The 21,524-nt window shown below is 39.8% G+C and overlaps 1 protein-coding gene across 3 annotated transcripts in view; it reads left to right on the top strand.

The window, feature by feature from the left end:
- The window catches only part of Efemp1 (EGF containing fibulin extracellular matrix protein 1), a 61,357-nt gene extending 54,506 nt beyond the window's left edge, over positions 1 to 6,851 (top strand). For all 3 annotated transcript variants that reach the window (XM_055629096.1, XM_055629098.1, XM_055629097.1), the window contains exons 9-11: positions 1,338 to 1,461; positions 1,548 to 1,743; positions 6,280 to 6,851. In XM_055629096.1, coding sequence (XP_055485071.1) covers positions 1,338 to 1,461; positions 1,548 to 1,743; positions 6,280 to 6,441 — 482 coding nt within the window. In that variant the 3' untranslated portion in view covers positions 6,442 to 6,851. The remainder of the gene's footprint in view (positions 1 to 1,337; positions 1,462 to 1,547; positions 1,744 to 6,279) is intronic.
- The last annotated feature ends 14,673 nt before the right edge of the window (positions 6,852 to 21,524 follow it).

Raw genomic sequence — 21,524 nt, 5'->3', positions numbered from 1 at the left:
AAGCACACTTCTCAAAACCTTGGCTTTCTCTTTCGAAAAAGGGAAGTGTGGGAATGAAACAAAATAGCACATTAAATGCTTTACACTACTCGCTGTTTTAATGAAACGCATTTAGCAATGTAAATGAGCAATAGTAAATCTCTAGAGAGTCCTTTTTACTTGGAATTATAAAGAGGACAGGAAAGATCTTATTTTTAAAAGAACAAGACCAAGGGTATGTGGACTCTTAGACTAATATCACAATTGCATGGGGAGCTATGGACTTAGAGGACATTCAAGACTTGGGATTTTGTAGTACATAAACAGACCCCAGCCAGCAGGGATAAGCATAATCTGAATGACTTCTATAGCACAATGAACACTTTTATAACCCTTTCCATGATCCTAGAAACTCTGTAAATGTTAATTGTGGCATTCCAGTGATTACACAGAACTGTGATTGAGATACGAATATTGCATGCAGTAAAGTATTAGCTAGTCAAATATTTTAGCCAATTCCCCTGGAAGCATTCAAGCAAATGTGTCTGTGTGATTCTAATCACAAGTGGATTTGATAGTCAGCAAGGATGGCTTTAAATTATTGCATAATAGGATCTTATTTGCCTAGGCTACATCTCCAGAAATATTTGTTATAACTGAGGATAAAAAAATGTATTGAAATCACAAGTGGGAGTTGACAAGTGTTGTCATGGTAGAGATACACAGCAGCAAGACGCTTGGTTATACAAACTATCTCTTCGTCAAGCAGACTTGCACTGCTTCAACATTTAAATCAATTGTGCTCCTCTGAAACCCCACTCCAGAACATTTGAAAAAACAAAGGGAAAACCTAACGTACATGGATTCTTATCTTCTTCCAAGAGGTTCAAAGGGTCTGATGTAAATGTTCTCAGGACCATAAGCTCACAAAAATCAGAGCACCAGGCATGTGTGTGTCTGGAGAGGGTCAAAATAAAGATGTACTTGCCCATACATACATTCTGAATATATATATATATTCTGATATTGAACATGTAGTCTATTCAGATGTCAATGCAGTAAACTTAGTCTTGTGTCTAAGAGCAAACTCAACAAGCCAGGCGTGGTGGTATACACACATAATCCTAGATCTAAGGAAGCTAAGGGACGAGAATTTGTGCTCAAGGCCAGCTTTGATTATGTAATGAGTTCCAAGCCAGCCTACTTTACATGGCAAGACCCTGACACCCACCCCAAACAAATAAAAATAAATAAAAGCAAACTGTCCGCATTCCCTTCCATGCATTTCCTTACAAACCAGAATCTGCTACTCGTACAATTTGCTTATGTCAGTAAATTCTTTAACCCTGTGACTACAGATATAAATGAATGTGAAACCACCAATGAATGCCGAGAAGATGAAATGTGCTGGAATTATCACGGTGGCTTTCGTTGTTACCCACGAAACCCATGTCAAGATCCTTACATTCTAACATCAGAAAAGTAAGAGACATTAGAACCTTGAAAGGTAAGAATCTCCTGGCCCTCCCGAGCCAAACTGGTGACTGCTTCTGTTTCTGTCTCTGCAGCCGTTGTGTTTGCCCTGTCTCAAATGCTATGTGCAGAGAACTGCCCCAGTCCATAGTCTACAAATACATGAGCATCCGCTCTGACCGGTCCGTGCCATCAGACATCTTCCAGATACAGGCCACAACGATTTATGCGAACACCATTAATACTTTTCGGATTAAGTCTGGAAATGAGAATGGAGAGTTCTACCTACGAGTAAGTACACTCAGGTAGCACTGGCTGCTGTGAAGGTGGCCATTTATGGTGTACATTCCCATGGAAGTTAGGTTAAAACCAAAAAGTTTCATGTGTATGCATTGTGTACAGCCTTCTGGAGCATATGCGGTAATTCTTCCAGTTATTAAAATCTACTTTTTACAGAAGAGTGAGATTCTGAAACGTTAAGTAATCCCCTCAAAGCCACCCAGATCCCAGGCCGAAGAATCAAATAAAGCTATGCACGACTTCCCAAAACACAAGTGTGCCTCAAACACGTACTGCAAATGCATGCTGTTTAATTGTGCAGAGAAAACACTCTAAAAGCTTTTATCGTGGTAAAGTTTCTATATTGTTTTGATGTTTACACATTTATCCTGTTCCTTGATGTATTAACTTCCTTCTTCTCCAGAGGAACAGGATTCCATTTCTCTGCAAGAAAATTAGAAGTAATTAATTTCTCAGAGCCAATTTCTGAAGAGAAAAACTCAACTCAAAATACAACTCAAAATCTATTGCTTTTATTTTTCCTAATAGGAAAGATTGAGTTATCCTAAGTATTTGTAGAAGTTGCCTCAACATGAGCTTTACACAATTTAGATGCCTAGCGATAATTAGTAACTGCATGGTAGCACTATAGTCTCATCTCAAAAGTTTCTTTAAAAGTTAACTTTCTATTTTGAACTTTTATCCATCACTGAGGATGATCAAAACTTCCCGCTCTAACCATCAGGCAGTTAGATGAAGTCCTATCATGTTTTTTTCTCTACAGTAAACATGGAATTTTGAAATTAATTTTTAGTTAATCTACTTTTATTGACTTGGTTTTTAAAACATAAATAATATTTTTCTCCAGAAATCATATTCTCTGGGTCTTTGATTTGATTCCATTGATCCACCAGTCTGTTTCCATGCCAGTACCATGCCATGTCAATTATTTTACTGTTGCTCTACAGTACAGCTTGAGATCAGGAATAGAGATACCTCCAGAAGGTCTTTTATTGTATAGAATGGTTTTGGCCATTCTGAGATTTTTGGTTTTCCATACGAAGTTGAGAATTTTTCTTTCAAGGTCTATAAAGAATTTTGTTGGTATTTTGATGGGAATTGCATTGAATCTGGAGACTGCTTGTGAGCCATGAGCATGGGAGATCTTTCCATCTTCTGATATCTTCTTCTAATTTCTTTCTTCATAGACTTGAAGTTTTTTTCATCCAAGTCTTTCACTTGTTTGGTTAGAGTTACAGCAAGATACTTTACATTTTTTGTGGCTATTGTGAAGTGTGTTATTTCCCTAATTTCTTTCTCAGCCTGTTTGTCTTTTGTATATAGTAAGGCTTCTGATTTTTTTTTTGGTTAATTTTTTATCCAGCCACTTTGCTGAAGGTGTTTATCAGCTACAGGTGTTCCCTCATAGAATTTTTGGGGTCACTCATGTATACTATCATATCATCTGTGAATAGTGACACTTTGACTTCTTCTTTTCTGATTTATATCCCCTTGATCTCTTTTAGTTATCGTATTGCTCTAGGTAGGATTTCGGGTACTATGTTGAAGAGATATGGAGAGAGTGGGAAACCTTGCCTTGTCCTTGATTTCAGAGGAATTGATATAAGTTTCTCTCCATTTAGTTTGATGTTGGCTATAGGCTTGCTGTATATCGCCCTTACTATGTTTCTCGTGAATGATACAAAACATTACCAATTTGGTATAGTGTTATGTAGTTTAAATTATTTGAAATTAAAACAAAAACATTTAAAGCTAGATGTGGATGCATATGCTTGAAATCCCAGCATTCAAGAGATAAGAGTCAGAAGGATTGAAAGGTTGAGGCTAGCCTGGGCTATCTAGTAAGTCTAGGGCCATCCTTGGCTATCTAGTAGGTCTGAGGTCAGTCTGAAGTTCTGAAAAGATCTCTTCTCAAATTAGGAAAAAGAATAAGAAAAAATAACTTAATAAAAATAGATGCCCTAAGGGTATTCATCAAACAATCAAAATGGAGTCCTATAAGATTTCTACACTCTAGACAGCATTTAACACATAAGAATCAGCCAGAAGGAATCAGGTGAGTACCAACTGTGGTCTCAGCCTTCTGCTGGCTGCTTTGAGAATCTAAGACATTCAGTACAAAGTTCTGCTTTCAAAGAGCTTCTCACTGTGCAATTTACTGTCCAATTCCCTGGCCTAAACAGAGGCCAATGCTATGGTTAATCTCACTCAGCAAGAGAGTAGAAGGAATGGTTCAGGTTCCTCAGAAGAAGGCCAAAAATAAAGAAGGGCTACCTCTGGCTTCTGCCACCCTGCCAAATCCAGCCAGGCCCTGCAGTTTGTTGTCACTGAGAACAGCATCCCATGAGAACCTTGGTCTTCAGTGGCCTATTCATTAACTTCTTTCTTCATGCACTCACTCCCACTCTCTGAACTGTCACCAGCACCCCACTTCCCCAGCCAGCCACTCCAAATAAATCCTATTACCCATATATCTCATGCCAAGCTTGTAAGCACAGGTTGGTAACACACTTACAGATAGGTCCTTAGTATGCTCAGCAATATTACTGATTTTCTTGTGCATTTTTATACCATTTTATACCATTCTCCTCGGCTCTCATTCACTTTCTGCTTTGTAATCACAGACACTAGCACTGACACGAACAAGCATAAATTTTTCGTTCTGCCCCCTGAAAGTGTACATCTGTGTTCTCCATCTAGTTTCCAAATATATTTTATAATTATCAGTCGAGCCCAACCCAACACCACGTATCCATCATTCCATCTCCCTCAGAGCCCTACTCTGCTGTACTCCCCTTTATAGCCTACACTTCGAGTGTGTTTCTCCCTCGAGATGTTATTCTGTATCTCTTCTTCCTCGGAAGACTAGGCTACTCTGTGCTTTCAGGATTCTTGGCCATTTCATTGTCTTTCAGTCCAAATACTTTACTGAAGTTGCTGTAGGGGAAAAGCCACCAATGACATGTGTAATGTTAAATCCGAGGACACTTTTCAGTTTCAACATTCCATTCTCTTTTGCTCTGTTTGACACTGCTGTTCATGTGCATGTTCTCCGCTGAAGCATCTATTTCTTCTTCGCTTTGTTCTTTACCTGGTTTTCAAATTATTTATGTGAATGTATGTATTTTTATGAGTATATAGACACATGTGTCTAAGTGCCTACAGAGGCCCTGAGAGTGTGTCAGATCTCTAGGAGTCCGAGTTATAGGCAGTTGTGAGCCACCTGATGTAGGTTCTGGAATCTGACCTCCATTCCTCATGTTAGAGCAGCACCAAGCTTAGCCACCACTCCGTCTCCATAGCCTTAGCCTCATGCTCTGATTTCTCTCCTCTCCCCATTCCTTCAGTGCCATCCTCTCCCGGGTTCTGCACTGTGTGTCAGTTTAATGCATACCCCTTGTAGTGATGGCTAAATCTTAATCCGTGCTTCTGCCTTTCTGTGTTTTACTTACTGACCTCTCCAATGCTTCTGCCTGCCACCCTTCCATGCCTGCTCCATGTGCAATCCTGAAGATGCCGTTTTACAGAACTTCTCTTGCTCGCTGATGATGCTAAGGTAGAGGCTCTCAACCTTGCTAATGCTGCAACCCATTTCTCAGGTTGTGGTGACCCCCACAATCATAAAATTATTTTCATTGCTATTTCATAACTGCAGTTTTGCTGTTCTTATGAAACATGGTATAAGCATGTTTTCCAATGGTCATAGGTGACCCCTGTGAAAGGGTCATTCGACCTCCAAAGAGTCTTAATCCACAGGTTGAAAACCTCTGCTCTAAAGAATTTGAAAGCTTTATCTCAATGTTTCAGGAATATGTATGTATGTATGTATGTATGTATGTATATATGTATGTATTCCTTTGTACTCATACTATGTATATACAAATAACCCAAAATTTGTCATATTCTACTTAAGTTGACTACTTACCTAACTCTGCTTGTGTGTTTGTGTGTTTGTTTGTTTGTTTACTTGTTTATTTGTTTGTTTGAAACAGGGTATCTCTATGTAGCCCTGGATGTCCCAGAACTCGTTTATGTAGACAAGGCTGGTCTTGAACTCTGCCTGCCTCTCCCTCTGGGACACAAGGCATGTGCCAACATGCCTGGGTATTTACCTAACTCCCTATTCACCAGAATGTAAACAGATGTACAATGTTAAGAAAATGACAAATGACAACATTCTTTACCACTTCGAAGATCAATAGATTCTCACGTGAACTCTTCAGAAAGTCTGGAACCGTTCTATTCATGGGTAGAGAAATGTTAACAACAAAGAAAAAATCGAAGTGCTAACACGTGTCAACAAGACACATGAGAAAATAAGAGAAATTTAAAAGCAAGTCCTTGCATTCAGCTAGTGCAGATGAGTGGGCTAGGGTAGGAATGAAGGTGAGAAGCAAGCAGGAACTAGGCAATGCTTTTCCGCCCTGTTATTTGCCCTGTTTATCACAGGAAGCATGCTGACAAAAGACAGGAACTCTAGCCCAAGAAAAATCACGCTCTTCACCGCTCTTTTTCTCACTGTTTTAGCAAACCAGCCCTGTGAGTGCGATGCTTGTGCTTGTGAAGTCACTGTCGGGACCAAGAGAATACATCGTGGACCTGGAGATGCTGACCGTCAGCAGTATAGGAACCTTCCGCACGAGCTCCGTGCTGAGACTGACGATCATAGTGGGGCCGTTCTCATTTTAGCCTTCTGTAGGAGCCTGCCACGGCATTGAGACCAGCCAAAGAATAGCATCACCTTAAGACACTATTTTATTTATAGCTATATCTAGTACATCTATACTCAGACAGCTATACTATGGTAGGAAGCGGGCATTTAATCTGTAAGATTCAAAGTTTATCTTTATCACTGTGTGTAAATAGACATTAACCCAACATTCTTCTTGAAGGGAGCTAAGCATGTATTATCTGGTAAAACTTGGTTTCTTTCCTATAAAAATGGGAGCAAGCAATGAGTTGTTCTGTGGTGTACGGAGAAATGTGCACCACCTCATACCAGCTATCTTGACATCAACAGCGAGGAGGAGGAGCTTTTTTAATGCTTTGTAAGAAAATGAAAAAAGTCAATAAAGATATATTTCTTTAGAAAATGAGAATCTACCATGTTTCTGTTGGCCTATATTTTAATTATCAGTTTAAAGGTACTTGTTTAGTGTTTAGCAGTAAATTATTATCAGGCAATATGCTGGTTTCTACAGGATATCTTAAAGTTTGGCAGGAATTTCCCCCACAATTCCAAACAAATCAAATATCTCCTCAAAAATTATTCTATGGAGAAGTCTATGAGGAATAGAAAAAAAAATCTTTTTTTTTCGGAACCATTTTAGAATTCTCCAAAGAAGCAAGTTAGGGGTACATGTAATAGAAGCTCTGAAGCAAGGAATACGCTCCCAGCTCAGAGGGAAATGGAGAAAACGTGCTTCCCTGGAGACACTCCTGTTTCTAAGCCTCACTTCTACCAAGCCTCAATTTTGCCAGCAAGAGTCTAACACTAGTACTTGTACTCACAGATGAAGAAATGGTAGCTTTTTACTCTTAGAAGTCACATTATCCCTCCTGCCCAATTCTCTAAAAAGATTACATATCTTGTTTATTTAAAATAATTCTCCTTGATATATCTATTTTAACTAAAAATGAATATTCTTTTATTTAGAAGATCACCCAGGTTTCAGCTGTTTTTAATGTGATCAGTAACAGCCAGTGTATTTTTTATATATTGAGAAAAATCAGTTATAGCTGTCAGACCAAGAATAACCATTATATTATATATAAATAATAAACTAGGAGATGAAGACACATGAAGGCTATTAAAATCATGCCACAAAAACAATGTGCACAACCAATATTTTTCTTACATTTCATTTCAAAGCACAAATAAATGACCCTGCCATAAGTAACCTTGAAAACAAATGTCTTTTTGAAGTTGACTAAATGTGTAAGAACTGTTGAAAAGAAAGCTCACTAAGGAACAAAATACAAACTCCTTGAGCATAGGGTGGGAGTGAGCCTTATGAGCTTCAGGACAGAAACAGAAGAAAGAGACCCTGCTGAGCAGCCATGACCACACCCAACTCAACATCTACTCCAGAGCCTACAATCCACATCAATTAAAGATTGACTTCAACTTTGCCATTTAATCAATCTAGATTTCCCTGCCCGTAGACAATACCCTCAAGTCAGAGCTTAATACGAGAACACTTTAGGAAACTGGGATCTACCATATTCGTGTTGGTTTTTATTATAATGATTAATCTTAAGGCAGATATTTATGGCAAAGCATTAAATCACTGTAGTACAGCATGCTGGTTTCTACGGACATTTTAAACTTTGTCAGAAATTTCACCCAAGATTTTCCATCTCAAAAAGACAGTCTTGTCTCTAGATAACCAGTGCGCTACAGAAGTAACAGGAATCTATAGAATATTCATGCGTAACTGCTGGCCCTCCGCCCTCACCTCCAAACACTGCATTTATTACCTGGAGCAACAGAAGCCATTGGCTGCCAAAAAGCATGATTTCCTTTTTATCCCAAGCCTGATCCAACCCACAAGTCACAGACATGTTTAAAGGCTGACACATACTGCAGTCCTATTAAGTCCCTTTCTTTAAACTGTCGTTAAATGCACACAACATATAATACACTGTCTTACTGTGCTCAGGTCTGAAGAGCACATTTCAGTGCACACAGCACACTCAACAAGGCATGCAGCTATTAACCTCTTTCTAGATCCATAACATTTTATTCACTTAAAGAATTAGCTCAGTATCATTGTTCCCGGTCCTGCTTGTCACATGACTTGGTAAGAGCTCCCATTGAGCGGCTTCTGTCTTGATTTGTCAGTTCTGACATTTCCCATGAATAGAAACTTATATGTGGCCTTTTGTGCCTGGCTTCTTTCACTCAGTATGTTTCCAAATTCACAGCCAATCATGTATCCGTAATTCTCCCAACACAGTTTATCTCTGTAACTCATTCCTTTTGTGTCCATCGCATAGATAAACATTTTGCTCATCCATTCATCAGCTATTAGATATCACCTGATATGTTGTTTATGCCTATAATTCTTATCATATGTTTCATCAAGAAACTGATAATTTATACACTCATTTCAGAGCAAAAATTAACCCACTTTCAGCTAAATTTTGCCTAGGAAAGAATAGCAAGTAAATTTTTTTTTTTTTAATCCATAGGATTACTGGCTTGCGAAGAAATTGAAGCTTACACATGAGTTCTTCTATGGGTACAGTAATCCTCAGCACATGTAACAATCCTCGGTAGTCATAAAAACTGAGTGCTCACTTTGACTGTAGTTTGAAATTCAAAATCAGCGATGACCCAAAATAAACCAGAACAGGAAGACAAAGGCCTGCTTTGTTCTCCAGCTCCACAGTGCCCTCCCTCTGTCCTTGCAAATCATTGATCTGAAGCAGTCTCCATCACTGGGAACTACAGCAGGGATTCACTGCCACAATTAGGCTTTTCCTATGGCACACATTCATTGAAGATTTCTGCTGCAACCCCACACAACACTGGTCAATGTGACGCAGAAGCGCCAGGATTCTAGTCTCGATCTTAATTGTATGCAGGTAAGAGACTTGACCGATTCACAAAGCCTCTCAGTGACTCTGTCACTTTATCTGTAACATGGGAAGGTTGAAACAAGGTGTGTTCTCAATTTTAAAAACTTTTTAATCCCCACCCCGTGGTTAGACTGAGAGCTCCTTCAAAGCACCTGGGTGTTCTGGGAGTGTGGCCATTGGTGAGAAGTACCGTATCCTGTGGAATAAAATAGTTCTATCCAAAATGAGTCCTCACAGTATTAGTTCATTCTCCGAGAAGAAAATAATCCAGCTCAGCTACAAACTTTTTTAAATTACATTTTAAAATGAATTTGTATATACTGACTCTTAAATAATGTCTTTTTTTAAAATATGGGGGTTGGTCAGAATACGTGAAAGTCGGAGGATTACACATGGCAATCTTGTCTCTCTTTCCACCTTGTGAGTTTGGGGACTGAATTCATGTTCTCAGGCGTGGCAGCAAGCACCTACCCACTGAGCTGTCTCACCACCCATTTCTCTTCACTGCTAATAACTGAAATAGGTTTATTCCATGAAAGTCATTTTACCTTGTTTTGTGCACAGAAAAGGAGGCAGCCGCATGTTCCCGTGATGCAGTAAGCTTCCAGAAAAAGTCTATGCTTTTCCTCAGTGAGTCTCAGAAGTGAGGACTGATAAGACCCATCCTAATGCTAAGGCTGGATCAGGCCTTTATGCTTTCCTTATGGATGAATAGTCTGAGGGTGGTCAGGAAAGGTATGGTATTAAGTCCTCTCAAAAAGAAGGATTTTTTTTTTCCCTCAGTTGCAAAAATCTTCATCCCAAGCAGCTTGACAACATGCAATTTCCATTCCCTTAAAATAAAAGTGTCTCCTGTCACACATAGTCATTTGTAAGTAATAAAAGGACTTCTTAACTTCTCTCTGATCTTGTCAGGTCCCCTGGCTTCTAAAACTTGCTCAAGGCTACAATGTCTTGAGCAAGGTCGCTGTACCCAGAGTTAAGTCATAAAACGTTAGCCTTACTCCAAATTGCAACATCACCAGGCAGTGCTTCTCTTCCTGAGCTCCTGCAGACAATCCATCCACTGTGCATTACTGGGCCAGCCTTGCCAGTTATGTGATCTGCTGTCACAGCCACTGTCGCACACAGTCATGTTAAAATCATTCACATCCAAAACTGAGTTATTTACTTTCTTAAGCTGTAGCAAATTTGTTTCCTTTAACTTCAGAGAGGCAGAAGTGCTTAACACAAAAGGTCCCTCAATGCTTTGAAATGCAAGGGTTCTACATGAAAGGACAGCAGTTCCCTGAAGAAATGAAAGCCTGCCTGTAAATGCTGGACTGGAGTAAGTAGGAACCCTTAGAGGCAGAGTGGAGAAGATGGTCTGTGCTCTGCTGGCCATGGAACTGGAGGAAAAGGCTTACAGAGCCCATGCTGCCACGTGAATTAATATAAAGAATAATTAAAAGATAATATAAAAGACAATAATATAAAGATTAATATAAAGAATACCAACATTCATAAGTCACTACTGAGGGAGAAAATATGTACAGTAAACATCACAGAAAAGGTGGTTCCTTTAGAAGGCTGGAAAAGAAAGTCATAGTGAACACATTAGTCATCAGTGGGGCCTTAACTCCTTTCATGATTTGTAAGAATGAGAGAGAGAGAGAGAGAGAAAGAGAGAGAGAGAGAGAGAGAGAGAGAGAACAAGCACTCAGGTAAAGATGTGATGACTTGAGTTCAATCCCCAGAACTCACAAGATGAAACAAAGAATTGACTCCAACAAATTGTCCTCTGACACACACATACACCCACACATATATATATGTAATATATATATATATATTTGTATACATATATACAAATATACACATGTAATTTTTAATTTAAAGAACATATTTAAAAATAATTATTTTAAAATGTAAGTACTAAGAGGTAGGGCAGCACTAGAAATCACCTCCCCATGTCACCGCTCTCTAGAGAGAGATGACATAGTGAATCTAAATGATGACCTAGAAAAACCGCTTCACCATCTAAGACACTGAAGTTCAGTGTCACAATCGCTCTGGACGGTGCCTCACAAGCCAGCCTATGGTTGATCCGTGTCTCCATGAGTCCACAAAGTTGCTTATGTTTTAAAGAGCTCTCTGTGCGTCTAACTTTCTAAAACTCTTTTTAAAATACAGAACAGCTGCTCACATGTTATGCATAAGCAGCCCACAGAGGCAAAGCCCTCCATTAGCACACTGAATTATTTTTAACACACATACTTCCATCCCAAACCAGCCATCCCTGAACTATGGCAAGTGTCCATGTCCCCAGCCGGGGGCACACCTGCAAACTTCAAACCCAAACTGTGGTACATCTGCTCCCAAAAAAGGCCAGTCTTGTTTCATCTGGCCCACAGACGAAAATATCAAGATTGCTGAGCGGAAACAATCCAGAAAGAGACCTGTCCTTTCCATACAGTCAAAGCAGAGGTCTGGTTGAGCTGCTTATATTGTGAGCACATGTGTATGCTAACACAGTACAGATTCCTTTCATAAGCCAAAATTGGAATATAAATGCAAGAGAATTTTAAAGACCAAAAGTAATACTCCATTCTCCTTAAAAAGTCTTCCATAGAAATCCACTCGGTTTCTGAAGGATCAGCATTATCTTTGAATATAAGCACACAATGTACATACATGATTTAATGAGTATGTAGATGTCTCCAAATTGTCTATTACCTTTAAAGACTGTATTTGAAGTTTTTGTGTTTTACTATTTACATTGTGCTTCGTGTTGTAAATTACTTGTACATGGCCTCAGCCGGATGTCTCAGTTGGCACTGTCCACAAGCATACCCTAACACAAGCACTACACTACGCTGACCTGGTTTGAGAAGCTGCCCCACAGAGCACAGGTGGAAGGAGGGAAGGGAACCAAAGAACAGAGATATCTTGAGCCGATGAGGGTGCACCCTGTAAGCAACTAGAACTCTGTTCTAGAATCCACAACTCCCCCCCCCAAAAAAAAATCCTGAAAAACTCACCTCAGAAGTGTTCCAAGAAGGACCAAACTGGGACATCACACCACAGTGCACACACACACACACACACACACATACCTGCTCACAAGTGTGTAAGTGCTCTGGCATTGAAAACATTCTTCTGGCAGAGGAGAAAGGCTCTCTTTGTATGGCGTGCTATCTGAAGACTGCAGACTTCTACTATAGCCCAGCATCCTTACAGGAGATAGGCTATGGGAGGGAGCTGACATCCACGGAAAGTCAATGTAAGCCCAGAGGACTCCGGCAGCTAAAATCTGTGTCACTTTCTGACATGTGTATTCATGTCGCATATACCCCCTCTTTGACCCTTTACTTTTCATTCTTCCATCTTCTTTTCTGGTCTTCCTCCTCAATTTCTCTTCCCCTACTAGATTTTTCTTCTCCTCCAAGTGTCCATTATCCAAATAGGTGCCATCATTTTCAAGGTGTTGCACTGAATTAGGCAGAAAGACACCTAAGCAGAAAGTGTAGTGTCACATGGATAACACCTATCTTGCCTTGATTTCACCCTTAATCAGACTACAGAGTGTTAGATAAAATGGGATGCTCTTAGACGTCAACCTCGGGGGAGCTAACAAAGCTGGTTAAGAGCCCTTCCGCATGCCAGCCCTTCCCAAGACCCTGGAAATGACACCATCTCCATGGTCCCTTGGTCACATACTCCATGGAAAATTTGCTGATGTGTAGGATACGTGTTGCACAGCACTGGCATAGTTCACAATCATGTTCAGTTTGATTTTAGCAGGAAGCATTTATAACAGTCACTATAATATATAATAAATTGAACTCCTATCTGGGTACAAGTAGTTCTAGATAGTTTATACCACACTCTGCAGAGGAGGAAAGAGTAAAAGAGGACATGGAAAGAAAAAAAAGAGGAGAGAAGGGGAAGAGAAGAGAGGAAAAAAGAATTTGTCAGAGCCAAAAGCTAACCCATGAAAAATTCTTCCAATCACTAGAAATATATAGTGGTAAGCAGAAGATTTGATTCTTAATGAATACTCGCAGTATACTTTATGTTGTATGCGCAACTATAAATGCACCATACCATGAAAGTATTTTTCATATTTCTACAAGACCCCCAGAAACTATTCTGACAATGAAGAATAAACTACAGCTAAAATAAAATAATTCGTCAGATAATACCAAATACCAATTTTCAATCCCCAGCACCTATGTAAAAAGCCAAGGGGGTATGGGGAGATGGCTCAGAGGTTAAGAGCTACTTGTTCTTCCAGAGATCCTAAGTTCAATTCCCAGCAACCATACAGTGGCTCATATCTAGTGTGATATCTGGCATTCAGGTGTACATGCAGGCAGAACATTGTATACATAATAAATAAATAGATCTTTTAAAAAAAAAGAGAAGAAAAGAAGCCAGGAATGGTTCTGTGTGCTTATAATTCCACCAGTGGGGAAACAGACAGGAGGCTACCTGGGATTTGATGGCTAGCCAGCCTCATCAAATTGGGGAGCCCCAGGATACCACAAAAAAGACCCTACCAACAAGGTAGATGGCTCTTGAGGAATAGCACCAAGGTTGACTCTGGGCCACCAGATACAGATGTACACACATCCTCACACACACATACACAATAAAGAGGAGTGAATCGTGTAAACAAGACTGTGAACAATTTTTCTAGGGTTAGTGCACACTTCATAAAATATATCATGACTGTGTGTTAGGAATCGAGTGCTGCTCCCACTCAGACACTAACAAAACTGAATGGCGACATAAGACCAAGAACTGGCAGTGCTTGCCAGGAACAAGCCTTTCCATCTCAAAGAGTGATCCTGTGCAAGAAAAGTTATCATGATCCAAACTCACAGATCTTACAAGATAGAAATTTGGCAGAGGCATTTCAAATTGGAAAGTATAAAAAAAAATTGCATGACCTGGTAATGACTATTAATGAAGGTAAGGAAACTCTGTGAGTATCAATTGGAAAAGCTCTCAACCCATATGCTAAGCAAGACTTGAGTGGCTTGCTATTCTCCCTACGCAAAATGACATAAAATCCTGCGCAGATAAAAATGCAGGAAAACACGGTACAAGAGAGTGTGCAGCAGTTATCTAGGAAGTGGGGGAGGGGATTGCAGACTTTGCAATTTTTGCTGTACTTATCAGCTTTTTAAATTTGTGATTTTCTTTTATCATTTTAAATAAAAATTTACTCACTTCTAATTCTACACACAGTCTACATTTATTTTCTCATAATGAGCCCTAAGTGTGTGCACACATTGCTCAAAACGTGAATGCATCCCTGGTAATGAGAGTACAAATAGACCTTCCAGTTACATACATGGTTCTTCTGTGGGGACTAACTTTTTTGGTCCATTTTGTTGCTGAAACAAGACACCTAGGGCTGGACAATTCAAAATCAAAAGATAACTTTTTTTTGTTTGTTTTTTTGTTTGTTTGTTTGTTTGTTTGTTTCTGGTTCTGTGGTTCTCAACCTTCCTAACGCTGCCGCAGCCTTTAATATAGTTCCTCATTATTTCGGTGACCCCCTAACCATTAAGTTACTTTTGTTGCTACTTCATAATTTTGTACTGTAATTTTGCTGCTGTTGTGAATCATAGTGTAAATCTCTGTGTTTTCCGTTTCTTTTAGGTGACCCCCGTGAAAGGGTCATTTGACCACCCCCAAAAGGGGCTGAGCCCCACAGGCGGAGAGCCTGTCTAAAACTCGTAATTTTGGAGGCTGGGAATCTAAGATTAGAGCCATCTTTTCAGTATCTGGTGTCAGTATTCTGGCTATGTCCTAGCAAGGTTCATGTACCATATGACAAAAGTGAAGGCAAGAGTCATGTGGAAGAGCTCATACAGTCAGAGAGCTCTGGGTCAAGGCAGGACTGTGCTCTGCTCTCCCAAGAACTAACTGACTTCTTCAAGATTCTGTGATACCTAATTAATCTCTTATTGAGGATGGTTCTGACTCTGTAAATTCCCACTCGACTTCACTTCTCAAAGTCCCGGTACCATTCAATACCCACTGTTCCTTTTGACAACATTGTTGTGAGGATCTTTCAATATTATTATTTTGAGAACAAAGCTTCCATGTGAGTTTTGGAGAAGACCAACTACTTCTAAACCACAGGAGACACTTAATCTTGGTCTTAGAACACTTGAATAAGCAGAAAGGGTACAGGATAAGACCTTTTATTTTAGCTGTGCCAACTCCACCTATCAGCACTATTTAATCTTCTTGGTAACAACTGTAGATTTAAATGTATTTGTTTTAACTCAAATTCAGAAGTTTAAAATATGTTTCAGAAACCTGAGAGATGGCTAAGCAGTTAAGAGCACTGGCTGCTCTACCAAAGGACCCCAGTTTAATTCTCAGCACCTGAATGGCAGCTCACAACGGTTTGAAATTCCAGTCTTGGGAATATGATGCTTTCTTTTGGCCTCCTCAGGCACCAGGCATGAACATTCTGTACAGACATTCATGCAAGCAGATATGAGTGTGTGAGGAATGTGTGTATGTCTCTGTGTGTTTGTGTGTATGTGTGTTTGCATGTGTGTGTGTTTGTGTATATGTATATATGTATATGTGCTTCTGTAGTTGTTTTCCTTAGAATGTCAACATTCTGTTCACTTGTGTTTTTCTAATAATTATCTGGCTTTTTTTCTTTCTTATATTTATTGACCAGCTGTTAATGAGAAAGAAAAGTCTCCAAAGCGACCTATACTCTGATTATATTCCACCTCTGGATCTTGCAAACATCATGCATCTAGAATTGGGCTAAGTATTAAGAAATCAGATTAAAAACTACATGTAAGAACTGGATACAAGAAACTTAAAATATGCTTATACAATTGAAGATAATATTTTGAGTCCAACTTACTAAAGTGGCCATCATTTCCCACATGCTTACTACTGACAGGCACTTTCAGCTTGTTATTTCATGCCTTGGGCAGTGACTCACCATGGGAAGGGAGACGGTGGGATCAATTTTACTAAAGAAAAAGCAGCTTTAATGATTTGGTTAGGGCCAAATATCAGGCATGGTACAACCGAAACTGGAAGCAAGAACAATCTATCTCCAGACCCTGAATATTAACCAAGGTAGCACAGCTGATCTGCAGTGCAGAAACAGCTCCTCTGTGCTCTTCAGAATGGTAGAATCAGGTTTCTTCCAGAAACCTTGTGCTGTTTTAGCACAAGGAGGCTTATACAAGACAACAGAATACAAACACATGGTAAGAAGCCTCATAAACCTTGTGGCTCATAACTCATAACGAAAAGCCTTGACTCCTACTGCTGACTCATGTAACAAATCCCACTCCAAACAGCTGTTTATTCCTTCTTTCTTATTGTTTTCTCCTTATTTCATTGATTGCATAAAAAACCATTATTTCTATGTGTATGTGGGAGGAACATGCTAATCAAATAATCTCAAAAATGAATATAATTTGTAAATTGCCACTGTGGCGAGTACTAAAGAAAATGGCATGAGTTACTACACAAGCCTATAATAGGGGAACATCTAACAACCTCTTGAGGACTTCTGGCAAAGTGTCTCTTCTTAACAAGTAATAAAAATAAAGCACATTTTTAAGTTTAATATTCAGAACAGGATCTACATATGCAAATACTTTTGGAATGAAAGAATGTTTTCTGAAACAAAATAAAAGAAACTAAAACCCTGAAGTTACTGGGCCTAAGGGGTAAAGCTTAAGAAATAGGTAGAACCCACTGAAGTTCTAGCTTTGTTCTTAAAGAAATAGGAAAGTATTCAAACATTTTAAGGAAATAAATAATCTCAAGATTTCGCTTGACAAGGTTGCAAAGAGATGAGCATGGGTGCAGGTAGGAGATCTATTACAGTGACCCTGTAGGCTTTGACTTTTCTTAAACCTACTTAAGGTTCCTTAAGCCTCTACCTCCCTTCCAACCCCCCAACCCTAGGTAGGAGAGAAAAAAGGATAGTAGAACAGAGGATGGAGACCTCTTTAGACGTAGTTCCTTGGGGCGATTCCACTCTTTGTCATCAGGATATCCAGCAGTACAGCAAACCAGAAAACCAGCAGCAGCAGCAAATGCAGCAGCAGAATGAATCAGCAATCCAGCACTCCAGCAATCCAGCAATCCAGTAATAGCAAAACCAGCAACAAGGGCCAGCAGCAGCAGCAGGAGCAGCAGCAGCCTCCTTGAAGAGATCTTTGAAGCATTTCTCTCTAGGAGCTTCTCAAAGTAAAGCAAGGCCTCTCTCTCTCTTTCTCTCTCTCTCTCTCTCTCTCTCTCTGCCTCTCAATCTCAATATCTCTCTCTCCCTCTTCTCCCTCTCCGTCTCTCTCATCTCTCTCCCTCTCTCTCCCTGTCTTTCCCTCTCCCTCCATCTCTCTCCCTCTTTCACCTTCTCTTTCCTTCTCTCTCTATCTCCCTCCCCTCTGGGCTTCTATTTATACCTTCTCAAAGTCTACACCAGGATGTTTTTCAGCTGACAAAAACCATGCCTCCCTGAACAAGGCAGTTTCCACCTGAGAAGGACCACACACCCTCTCACGAGAATGTTTATCAGCTGATAAAGATCATGTACCCTCTCAGGGGGATGTCATCAGCTTTTATTCCCACATCCCACACTTGGGATTACAACAAAAACATATTTACATAACATAACCAAAGCTTCCACTACACAACCCACTGAGCAAGAGATCACTGGTAGAAAGCATAGAGAGAAGGGAACAGATTCGACATATTCATGAGAAATAATCAAGGTCGTAATGATGGATCAGCTATAAAAAAATGTGGAAAGATGGACATGTCAATAATAAATTTTGGTTTCTAGCTCTTATAATTGGCAAGTCACTGTTTCCAAGCCAAGACCAAGGCAGGCTATCTATGTGATTGTGTGTTTAGAACTGTGCATTGTTGGGCTCACCAATGAAGATAATGCCTTGTCCTCCCCAAACCCACCAGTAGCCAAGATCTCTTCTTCCAAATCCACAAGTTCATCAGGGATATGGAGGGCCCTGAACCCATCCCAAATCCATATTTGACTGACAACAGGCCCAGTCTTGCAAATCACTATCTCATTTAGTAGACACCCAAGTGTCTGCTCTTGTCACAGACTACTTATAAATACCACAGACAGAGCAGAAGCAAAGAGGGTCATATTTTTAATGTTTATTACTTTCATTTTAACTAACAAGTAAAAATACAAAAATTATGCATATCAGTGGTGCCTAACCAGGCCTGTAGGGTCAGTACTGACAAAGCTAAGATAAGAGGGTTACTGGCTCCACATCCATCTGGCCTACAGTACTCAAGACCAGCCCGTGTGACTTAGTAATGTTTAGGAACTATATTTTATTCTTAAAACAGAGATATTAAAAGTGAATTTCCTATTAATGAAAAATACTTACACACAGATATGACTAATAGTATAATTTCTAATAATTAAACCTTTTGAGCAGCTACAATCTTTAATTAAATAAAAAACATAACATGTGCCTGTTGCTTTCTTAGATTACTGACATACACTCTTCACACCAGTCAAAGATGCTGTTAAACATGAATCTAAGTTTTGAAAATTCCTAAGCAGGCACACTCTTGTAAACCCAGCATGAAGGTGGCAAGAGCAAGATGATCATAAGTTTGAGGCTAGCCTGGGCTATATAGACATCTCATAAATCAAACAAAGTTAAAAAAGAATATCCTTACCTGACCAAAAGTTAGCAATGAATAAAAACAGTAAATATATTTTTGTTTGGAAATTGACATAGAAGTGTTAAATATTAATTGCCATTTAACATGTTTAATTGTGTGTGTGTGTGTGTGTGTGTGTGTGTGTGTGTGTGTGTGTGTGTGTGACAGAGAGGGGAGTTCATTGTTCAAGGTTTGGCACATTTTCTTCTGTTGAGTGAGAACTTATGGAGTCGACTATGAGGAAAGCTACAGACATGCTAGAGCCATTATACCATACCAAAAGTAAGCATTCATATATCACCAGTTACTTATTTTCCCTAGTCCTAAATTCAGGCCACTGTAAAAACATAGGGGAGTAATGTACAGCATTCACTTCCTGTTCTAAGAAACTAAACAATTAAAAAAAATGGAGCTGGAAATATTAGTCCCTTAAGTAGTAGTTCGCATCTTTTTCCAAAGAGATACTTCAAAAACTCTATGATAAAATTAGAGAAAGGGTGCAAAACAAGAGATGTCATAGCTGTCATGGCAGTCTCAAAATGGTCCATAACTACTTTGGAGGGTGAAATTAGACATCTGCTCCAAGGCGCCAGCAAAACCATGTGGTTGATTTTGCCTTTCAATGGTCTGAGTGCCACTCAGAAGATGCCATTTTCAAGGCAATGAAGTCATATGCAGACACTCTTCTTATTCAGTGCGTGGGTCAAAGGTAGGTGGCACAAGTTTCAATGGTGAATTAAAGCAGGTGACACACAAGAAGAAAGAAACAACAACAAAAATAAAAAAAAAAAACATGACACAAAGCTGGTTGGCTTTGCCAGATGCTTCTGAAGCAAAGAAATCCCAGCAAATCAGACACACGGCCTATTATTGTTCCACTAACTTCAGCAGCGAGTTATTTGGTGTGGAAGCAGTTCAGGTCTTGGCTCTTGACAGTTTTGTAGACCATGGTCAAGCTTTTCAGCAGTGTTTGGGGCAGGCATGACTACCAGCTCGATTATACAGACGGACTTTCCACTTGAACATGCATGATATTTACTTTTTAGAGAGCGCCAGTCAGCCATCTGGCCAATTAGGCCACCGATTCTTTGGGTCTTGTGAAAACTAAGCAGAGACTGGATATAAAAGACTCAGAACACATTCAGGCTGGAATTTTCTCTAATGTGTCTTCATATAATCCCCAGGAGAGACTGCCAATGACCAATAGTCTGCTTCATCACAGACGCTTGGAAAAGCACTGAATGTCTCTAAGTGGAGCGTTCCACTGTATGTGCTTCTGGAGGCCCGTGTACTAACAGTCATGGGAACATCTTTTACCAACAGAATCAGAAGTATACCAAAAGCTTCCTAAATTCCTGAACATTCCTTGTCACTTGGCCTGTCATTCAAGTTCGTCCACAATCAATATTTCTGATTTTTTTAAAGCAGTACTTGCTTAAACGAGACTCTAATCTAGCTAACTGATCTTTCCTCACAGCCTCTGAATGTGTGCTCTTACCTCTCTGCTTTTGCTCAAAAGCACTACACAGATAATGCCATAATTCTGTACTCTTCTGACTCTCCTTTCCCATCATAAACCCAGACCCCCATCCAAAGCCCACTTAAATACCTGCTCTCCTTGAACAACTCTGGACCACAATCATGTTTCCATTCTCTGACTTCCTAGAATTGACTATATTTATGCCCACTTGATGCTCACAGTGGCATATAAACACTTTTAAGTCATCACCTAACTTCTTTTATATGTGCCTTCCCTCACTCATAATTGATCAACCACCAATTAACCACTTCTATTTCAGCAGCTGCCATACTCCAAACTGAACAGATCTATCCACATTGCGTGTGCTGCCCTTCAATTTCTAACGACAGAACTGTCATCTTTATATTTCACCTAGGCTCAAAGCCTCTCCTTCCACATCTCTCTCACTCAGTCACCAGAGCTTGTGGATTCTAGCGTTATTATATCTCTTGCAACCACCCGCCTTTTCCATTTCCACTGCCAGCATCCTTGTTTAGGCCTTTATTTCCTTGCCTGGACTGTTTCAAAAGTCTCCCACTGGCCTTTCTGACTCTAGTTTCCCCACCTCCAATCCAACCCAAACACCCCAGCTAGATTAATCTTCCTAATACAACTCTGACTCACATTACTTCGCAAAGTAAACACCCTTCATGATAGCCCGTATCCTATCAAATAAAGCATAAATTGCTCATTCTGGCATAAACTAGGCCCAAGGTGGTGAATGCTGTGGTATGTCACCCATCCCCCCCTCACACCAGGGTATTTATTCCCCTAGATGTCAGCAGTTCTGGCTACTGATGGCTCACAGTTGAATCCATTTCCAGAAATTTCCTTTGGCAATAGGAGCTGTTTGTCTTAAGTTCTGTCTTCTCCCAGGAGGCAGCCCACATGCAATCCTGGCCGTGAGGGCACAAAGGCTAAGCTTTCTTGCCTCAATCTAGGACAACTGTGTAGCCCTCTGCCAGCTTCACACAGG

Source organism: Psammomys obesus, unplaced genomic scaffold (assembly GCF_907164565.1).
Source record: "Psammomys obesus unplaced genomic scaffold, mPsaObe1.curated_primary_1811, whole genome shotgun sequence".
NCBI classification, from domain to species: Eukaryota; Metazoa; Chordata; class Mammalia; order Rodentia; family Muridae; genus Psammomys; species Psammomys obesus.
Note: the sequence above shows the minus strand (reverse complement) of the source record. Positions and strands in the feature narration are given on the sequence as shown.